Consider the following 9,294-nt stretch of genomic DNA (forward strand, 5'->3'; position numbering starts at 1 on the left):
TCAGGGCACATGCCCAGGGTTGTGGGCTCGATCTCCAGTGTGGAGCATGCAGGGGGCAGCCAATTCATTATTCTCTCTCATCATTGATGTTTCTATCTCTCTCTTCCTTCCTCTTTGAAATCAATAAAAAAAATAGTATTTTGGGGGGAAATACCCAAGCAGGACCCATCATCACCCCAGACACCAGGCTGCAAACCTGCGCCTTTCCTCCTCGCCTGGCACAGGTGATGTCAGTGCTGCCCCCTCCTGGAAGCTCGCCACAGTTCCCAGGCACATTGGCTCCTCTGTCCTTGGGGAGCCTGGTCTTGGGGTCCTCACAAGAGTCCGAGCTCAAGGCCCAGCTTGAACCCAGCAGAGACAGTTCAGGTCCTGTGACCAGACTCTCCCTGCCCTGCCCTCCCCTGTGTCCCTGTCCCCATCCCCACCCTCAGGTCCTGTGAAGTCCACCAAAGACCAGCCGGACACAGCTCCAGCTGCCCAGCTTCGGGCGGCCCTCCCAAACAGTCCTCTGTCTGGCCAGCGCCTGGTGACCGAGGTGACTAGGGCCTCTGGGAAGGGCTAAGACTTTCTGGTCCCAAGCCCCAACTCTGCCTAGCTCCAAATTATGGACCCGATGGGAGCATCCTCTCTGAGATGTGGAAACTGAGGCACGGGGCAGGCTGCATGAAGACCCACCAGGACTGAGCTGCTCAGGGAACAGCCTGGACTCCTTCACACCAGTACCCAGCCCAGAGCCTCAGCTCAGAGGTGCGGGAGCCACGTGGCTCCGATGAACACGGACGTGAGTGGCACCACCTCTGGGTGCAGGCCTGTGTGAACAGGTGGCAGCCACACATAGGAGGTGACCTCGGGAAAGGGGAAAGCGCCCTTTCTGTCCAGCTCAGGGAGTGGGGCTCAAGCCCAGGCTTGCCTGGGGGCCGGATGCTGCCCAGTGTGGGGCAGGGCAGGTCCAGAAGAACCCAGTCCTCTGCCCCCTGGACCCCCAGGGCCTTCCCTGGTTCCCTCATGATAGACCTTCAGGGCCTTCTCCTGTTTTAGCTCATTTGCCTCCAGCATTAAATCCCCTCATTCCACCAGCACAGCATATATGGTTTCCTGCAGGATCTCCACACCCCCAGATGGCAGGCCAGCTCTCCACAAGAAACTAATCACTATGGGTGTAGCCCCTCGATGACTCTGATGGGACTCGGTTCTGTGCCCGTTTTCCAGGAGAGAACAGGGAGCGGTGGCGTACCCCAGAATGCCACTCTCGCCTGGACCTGGGGTGCAGGTCACCAGCAGCCGGTGACCATGGGCCTGCACGGAGCACCCTCAGGAGGACCCATGTGGGCACAGAGGAAGGGCTGCCCCCTCGCAGCCCCCTTGGCCCAGCGGAAGGCCCGCTGAGCCTCCCTGATAAGTCTGTCACTGCCGCTGGCTGAGCGCCTGGAGATCCCAGGGCCAGACAAGGGGAAGCGGGGTGCCCGGCCTCCTCCCTGCTCCCCCAGTGTGGGCGTCTCAGCCCCAGGCCCCCCATGTCCCTTTCCTTCCTTGCACCCCCACTGGAGGAGCCCTGGTCCCTCAGTGTCCCCAGCACAGCCTGCACTGGGAAAGGTGTAGTTGCGCTTGTGCAAGGTGAGCAATCCAGGGAGCTCATCCCCCAACCACAGAGGCAGCCCCGAGAGTGTGGGGCAGAGAGGGAGGGAGGGAGGAGGGTGCTGGCCGGCCCCTCTGCTCTCACACGGAGGAAGGGCAGTATTCTGGCTGCGATCAGATGGTTAAGGGTGAAAGGGAAGGAGGAGGTGAGCTCCCCACCACGGTATCCACAGCGGGGAGGCTCAGGGGAGTGGGCAGAGGCCCTCCCACACGGACCTCCAGTCTGCACCGTGGGCAGCGGAGCTCAGGCATGAATACTGTGCCCAGTAGACAAGCCGCACGCACAGCAGCCGGAGGCACAGAACCCGTGGCCACGGGACCTGAGCGGTAACAGGAAGCTCGCTCGGCCACCGCTCATCCAAGAGGCGGACGCATTGGACGAGGGCCTGGGGCCGTCAGTGTTGCAGGCGGACACCTGTCCCCTGAGAGTCTCCCGATGTCCACATGTGCATGCGCAGTGCGGCCTGAGGCTGAGGACGGGGCTGGGAGGGCGGGCACTGCGTGGTCGGGGGGCCCCAGGGTGTGGGGCCAAGGGTTTATCTACATTGTGACCCCGATGCAGCTTACCTGGCTGCCCCTAGAATCCTCTTTTTAAAAATGTTTTATTCATTTCAGGGAGGAGGAGAGAGAAACATCAATGAGAGAGTCATTGACGGCTGCCTCCTGCTCATTCTCCTTCTGGGAACTGAGCCCACATCCTGGGCATGTGCCCTGACCAGGAAACAAGCCGTGACCTTCTGGTTCATAGGTCAATGCTCAACCGCTGAGCCGTTCTGGCTGGGTTAGATTCCTCTTTTAAATGCTCTGTGTTGCTTTCTGTGTCCTGAATTCCCATGACCGCTCCCCGGGGAGACACAGCCCAGGCACCAGGGCCTGGGGAGGGGTTGTCCCCGCAGCCAGGCCAGTGCTCAGGGCCGGGTCCCCTCAGTGACACACAGTGGCTGCGTGGCTGCCCCTGGAGCCCTCCCTCCCCCTCGGTGAGGCCCACAGGAGGACACACGGCCACAACCACATGTGCTCTTCACACACTTTAATGAGGGGCAGTGCCCACCCCCCACCCCCTGGGCTGAGGAGGGGTTGGCTGGGGCGGCTCAGGGCAGGGGGTAAGGAGGTGGAAAAGGCAGACACTGGGCAGGAAGCAGTGGTCTGGGGCAGGAGGGGGCTGGATTCTCCTCGGCCCCAGGTGGCAGCCCGAGGGAGGGGCTCAGCGCTCCTTAGGGACGTGCTAGTGGATCCAGTCCAGGAAGGAGGTGACGCTGGTGTAGATGCTGGGCTTGTTGGCTTGGGGGAAGGGGCTTAGGGCAGAGGGCAGAGAGAGGAAAGGGCAGACACTGGGCAGGAAGCAGTGGTCTGGGACAGGAGGGGGCTGCATTGTCTTTGGCTCCAGGTGGCATCAGGGCTCCTTGGGGACGTATTGGTGGATCCAGTGCAGGTAGGAGGTGACACGGGTGTAGATGCCGGGCCTATTGGGCCGGGCACAACCGTCACCCCAGCTGACCACACCCGCCTGCATCCAGGTGCCGTTGACCTTGCAGACCAGGGGCCCTCCAGAGTCGCCCTGGGGAGGAGAGGGTCAGTAAGTGGCTGCAGAGGCTGAGGGGGGGGGCCTTGGGGGAGGACACACACGCATCTGGCAGAAGTCACTCTCCTCGTCCCCGGCACAGATCACGTCCTTGACAATGTGGACGTTGTCCCCCGTGTAGAGGCCAGTGTGGTATTCCGAGTCACATTTGCTGTTTTCCACGATGAGGACCCTCATCTCCTTCAGGGGGAACGGTGGGGGGAGATGTTCTGTGGGGTGAGAGGAGGAGGGCGAAGCAGGTTGGACTGAGAGGCTTTGCCAACCTGCCATGGGATGGCACAGGGGCTGGGATGGCACAGGGGCAGGGATGGCAGCAGGGGGCTGCTGCTACCTCCTTGGTGCCAGGCCTGAGCCCAGGCACATGCTGGGCTGCCATCTTCTCCCCTAAGGTGGGCCTCGTCCTTGACCTCACCTATGCCCCTTTGAGGAAGGAAAAGGAAGGTGTGGGATCCAGGCCCGGGTTCCTTCCAGCTCTGCCTCCAGGACTCAGTTTTCGGGGCTGGATGGATTGGATGTTTTGTCTCCACTGGTGCCTGAGTGATGCCACAACCAGGTCCCTTGTGGGAGGCAGCTTTATGTATAATTGCCAAAACTTGGAAGCAAACAAGATGTCCTTCAGTGGGTGAATGGCCAAATAAACCCTAGTCCATAGAGACATTGAAATATTACTCAGCACTAAAAAGAAATGAGCTATTAAGTTGTGAAAAGACGTGGAGAAAACAAATGCCTATTACTAAGCGAAAGTAGTCCATCTGAAAAGGCTACGCCCTGTTTAATTTAAAATATATGACATTCTGGAAAAGGCAACTTATGGCAACAGTAAAAATATGATTTCCAGGGGGTAGAGGAGGGAAGGGATGAATAAGCAGAGCACAGAGGGACTTTAGAACAGTAAAACTACTGCACATGACACGATCATGTTGGATACATGTCATATATTTGTCCAAACCCACGACACACACAATCTCAAGAGTGAACCCGAGTTTACACTGTGGGCTCTGGATGACTAAGATGCACAGTGCACAGGCTTCATTTGTAAGAAATGTGCTGCTCTGACGGAGGACGTGGATCATGATGGAGACCCTGCAAGTGTGGAGACGGGATATCTCTGTACCTTCCATTTAATTTTGCTGTAAATCTGAAACTACTCTAAAACATGAAGTCTATAAAATCATGCTGCTTTTTTATTTAATTAATTAAATAAAAATAGAAGTTCTAATTTGAATGCACAAACCACCTTTATCTTTGAGCCCAGATAGACAGAATTTTTATTATGTATTATCATTAATTCACCTAATCTGAATACATCTTTCATAGTATTCTATTTTGCCCATCAAGTGGTAAATTAATGTCAAATGTTTAATATTTTACTTAGCATTATCATATTAATTTAGAGGTTTTTTATTATATTTTAATCACAGTTCTTTTATATAAATTCTTTACATTGATTGAGACACAGAAGTTTTTGTCAAGTTGAATTACATGTATTAGCCTTTAAGTGTTCCTTATTTATTTTTTTTTAATTTTTTTAAATATATATTTTATTGATTTTGTACAAAGAGGAAGGGAGAGAGATAGAGAGTTAGAAACATCCATGAGAGAGAGTCATCTTTCAGCTGCCTCTTGCACACTCCCTACTGGGGATATGCCCGCAACCAAGGTACATGCCCTTGACTGGAATCGAACCCCGGACCTTTCAGTCCCCAAGCCAACGCTCTATCCATTGAGCCAAACCAGTATCGGCTTAAGTGTTCCTTATTTAAAGACAACCCTTAAAAATAATAATATTATGGATACTATTATCCTGATCTGTTATGTTTATGAGTTCTTTGCTATCTTATTTGTGTGTGTATATATATATATATATAAAAATATGATACATTGGACATTATAATTTCTTTTCATTCATTTTTCTTCTTCTACATATAGTATTTTTAATTCAATTCTCACAAAGCTCAGTTTAGAACCCATTCCTTATACTTTTGATATTTCATTAGTTTTCATAATTACAATTGACCCATTACATGGAAACTTAGTTTAAGGCTACTCAAAGCCATTACTCTGATCTACTGAGGGACTTCAGAAGTGGTTCTCCTGCCTTGCCCTCTCCTAGCTTATGTCATCTCAATCATGTGCTCCTGCCTGTTTCACAGAAACACAGGCTCCTTTTGGTTTGCTTTTAAGGTCATTCTTAATTTACACTTTTATTAAAAACTGCCATTAGTGACTTCATGTGTGGGCCTTAAGAATATCATGCTTAAGAAAGATAAGTCAGACAGAAAAAGTTAAGAGCCACATGATTTTTACACATGTGTGGGATATAAAACTTAAAGCAACAAATAAGCAAATAAGAAAAACAAAAACTCGGAGGAGGATCCAAGATGGCTGCTCGGGTAGACACCTAACCGCAGCAGCTCACAACAGTTTCAATGGAATACAACTAAAATGTAGAGTGGACATTACCCAGACCTACAGGTAGTTGACTGACTGAAAACACTACAATAGGAAGGTGGGAGAAAACCAGAAGGAAAATCAGAGGAGCTGAAAAAAAAGCCTAAGGTACGGAGACATGCTGCGCGCTCGCATGTATGCGCGGAGAGGTCGCAGCCGGAGAGGAGGAGAGGGCTGGGTGCTGCCTGGCGTTCCCTAGCAGGAAGGAAATAAAACCCCCAGCCTGGGCTGAACCCCCGAACCGGCAGCGCTGAGCCCCATTATGGGCCAGATTCTGGGGACCCAGGCTCCGGCAGGGGGAGACGGGGCTGGGAGGCTGAATCCCAGGGGAAAAACGAAAGGCGGGGGGCCCCGGAGTCGTGCGCGCTTTGTGCGCAGAGGACTGAATGTAGACTCTGATGCTGCATTACCCTAGCCGGAAGAAACAAAGCCTCCGGCGGAGCTGAGCCTCAGAACGGAGCGCCCCGAACTCCCGGTCTGGGCCAGTCCCTGGGGACCCAGGCCCGGGCACGGGGAGACGGGCCTGTGAGGCGAAATCCCGGGGACAGCGCGAAAGGCGGGGGCCCCCGGAGTCGCGCGCTTTGTGCGCAGAGGACTGAATGTTGACTCTGATGCTGGATTACCCTAGCCAGAAGAAACAAAGCCTCCGGCTGCACTGAGCCTCAGACCGGACTGCTCCGAACTCCCAGTCTGGGCCAGTCCCTGGGGACCCAGGCTGGGCAGGGGGAGACGGGGCTGTGAGGTGGAGTCCTGGGAGCACGGCGAGAGGCCGAGCCCCCGGAGTCCGAGCCCCCGGAGTTGCGCACAGTGCGCGCAGAGGACAGTCTGTTGACTCTGATCCTGGACTCCCCTAGCGGTAGAGAGAAAGAAAGCTCCAGACTGGAGGATCGCGACGAGGAGCAGGAGCCCCCGCTGGACACCGGCCAGCCGGGCGCCAGCAAGGAGCCGGGCGATGGGGCCTCCAGGGGGGGGTGCCCCTGAGCCATCAACCGCTGAGCAACGGAGGCAAGGACCGGGGATGCTTCCTGGGAGGTGCCAACCCTGGAGACAGGCTGAAGCAGTGCAGGAGCCCGCGGAGAACAAAGGGGTGCCACAGGCCAACCTGCTGAGATTCCAGGACGGGGAGGAAGAAACCATAGAAGTTCTCAATGTGAAGAAATCAAGTGAGAGCAAATGATAGTAAAATTACTTAAGAAAGAATGCAAAGAATATCTTGAAAAATCAAAGACTAAGTCAGAACTCAACTCACCAGCCAACATTGCAACATAAATGCATTTAAAAAAAAAAAAGAAGAAAGAAAGAAAGAAAGAAAGAAAGAAAGAAAGAAAGAAAGAAAGAAAGAAAGAAAAAGGGACAGATTGTTGGAACAGCGGCGACCAGGCCTAGAGTGGCCAGGCACAAGGCAGTGGCAGCCGGGCCCGGAGCAGCAGTGGCCAGGCCCCAGAGCAGCAGCAGCCAGAACCAGAGCATCAACGGCCAGCACTGAAGCAGCCAGACCTGGGGCAGTGGCAGCCAGGCCTGAGGCAGAGGTGGCCAAGCCCAGGGTGGCCAGTCCAGGAACACCCAGACCTGGAGTGGCCGGGCCCGGAGAAGCCGGGCCCAGAGCAGCCGGGTTGGGAGCAGCCAGGCCCAGAACAGCAGAAGCCAAGCCCAAAGCATCCAGCCCGGGTGCGGCCAGGCTCGGAGCAGCCGGGCCCGGGGCAACCGGGCCCAGAGCAGCCGGGTCTGGTGTGGCCAAGCCCGGAGCAGAGGCTGCCAGGCTGGGAGCGGCCAGGCCCGGAGCAGCTGGGTCTGGTGTGGCCAGGCCAGGAGAAGCGGCTGACAGGCTGGGAGCAACCAGGCCCGGAGCGGCCGGGCCCGGAGCAACTGGGCCCAGAGCAGCCGGGTCGGGTGTGGCCAGGCCTGTAGCAGCAACAGCCAAGTCCAGAGCAACTAGATCGGGAGTGGCAGTGACCAGACCCGGAGCAGCAACTGCCAGGCTGGGAGCGGCCAGGCCCAGAGCAGCTGGGTCTTGTGCGGCCAGGCCCGGAGCAGCAGCTGCCAGGCTGGGAGCGGCCAGGCCCGGAGCAGCCGGGTCTGGTGCGGCCAGGCCCAGAGCAGCGGCTGTCAGGCTGGGAGCAGCCAGGCCTGGAGCGGCCGGGCCAGGAGCAATTGGGCCCAGAGCAGCCAAGTCGGGTGTGGCCAGGCCTGTAGCAGCAACAGCCAAGTCCAGAGCAACTGGGTCGGGAGCGGCAGTGACCAGACACAGAGCAGCTGGTTGTGGAACGAACCAGAGCAACAGAGGCCAGGCCCGGAGCAGCCTGGCCCAAAACAGCTCGCTCCTCACCTGCCCCTGCCCCACGGCTGCCTCTCAGACATGGCTGGAAACTTTTGCGGGAACTTGAGGATCTGCTGAATCAAGTGATGAAGGCTTATATCTGGATGTGTTGAGTTAGTATAGTGCTGGGGTGTTGATCTGTGAGTGCCTTGGGTGGGGCCTGGATGAGGCTGGTTGTCCTATTTGGAAATGTCTTTTGTGTGAAGTGTATCATTGGGCATGTGGAGGTATTATTGATATGAGAAAATGCTAAGTAACAGATTTGCTATCTGAAAAGGGATTTACTATTGGGGAAAGGGAGGGAGTAAGAGACTGAACATAAACTGTGCACCAATGGATGAGGATGAGGGGGCAGAGGGTGGGGTGGGAACCTGGTGAGGGGGGAAGAAACAAGGAACCTGTGTAATAATATGAACAATAAAGATTGATTAAAAAAAAAACAACAACAAAAAAAAACTCACAGATACAGTCAACAGTATGATGGTTACCAGAGGGAAGAGAAGTGAGGCAGGGGGTAGTAATGGATAAAGGAGGTCAAGTATATGGTGACAGCTTGGGTGGTGGGCATATAATGATCATGTATTATAGAAATGTACACTTGAAACCTCTATGATGTTTTTAACCAATGCCACCCCAATACATTTCAAAATAATAAGAACGTACCTAACAGCCATCTCATTTTGTTATGTATAGGTGCATATACTTGTATTTCTTAATGATCACCTGATTATATAAGTTTTTCATTGCTTTTTACAGAAGTGGAAGGAAAGGAGGGAACCCACAGCCCAGACACATGCTCTTGACTGATAATCCACCGATTACCCTTGAGTTGGTGTGCCGATATTCTAATCACTGAACACACCAGCCAGGACTGTTGGGTGCATAACTTTTTTAATTTATTTATTTTTATTTTTATTTTTTATTTTTTTAATTAAATTATATGTGTACATATATTACTGTTACCAACCCCAGCTCCCATACATGCCCTCCCTCCCCAGAGTTTTGTGTCCATTGATTACACTTATATGCATGCATACAAGTCCTTCCGTTGATCTCTTATCTCCTCCATATCTTCCTACCCTCCCCGCTGTAATTTGACAGTCTGCTTGTTTCTTTACTGTCTACATATCTATATTTTGTTCATCGGTTTATAATGTTCTTTATTATCCATAAATGAGTGATGTTATGTGGTGTTTCTCTTTCATTGATTGGGTGCATTTCTTAATTTTTGTGGCTGGTGGAGAAATTCCCTTTCTTTCCAAAGGCCAAGGTTCCCCCAACTTCTAGGTTTCAAATTTAAAATAGATCT

General features: G+C 53.5%; 1 protein-coding gene across 1 annotated transcript; it reads right to left on the minus strand.

The window, feature by feature from the left end:
- Positions 1–2,650: 2,650 nt before the first annotated feature.
- LOC118731527 (mast cell tryptase-like) lies at positions 2,651–3,426 on the minus strand (the record flags this gene model as incomplete). Its single annotated transcript, XM_036460166.1, has 3 exons — positions 2,651–2,838; positions 3,028–3,193; positions 3,260–3,426. Coding segments are annotated over 2 exons (332 nt in total), but the record flags the coding sequence as incomplete, so codon positions are not given.
- Between the last annotated feature and the right edge of the window lie 5,868 nt (positions 3,427–9,294).

Source organism: Pipistrellus kuhlii, unplaced genomic scaffold, assembly GCF_014108245.1.
Source record: "Pipistrellus kuhlii isolate mPipKuh1 unplaced genomic scaffold, mPipKuh1.p scaffold_m20_p_31, whole genome shotgun sequence".
In the NCBI taxonomy this organism is placed as follows: domain Eukaryota; kingdom Metazoa; phylum Chordata; class Mammalia; order Chiroptera; family Vespertilionidae; genus Pipistrellus; species Pipistrellus kuhlii.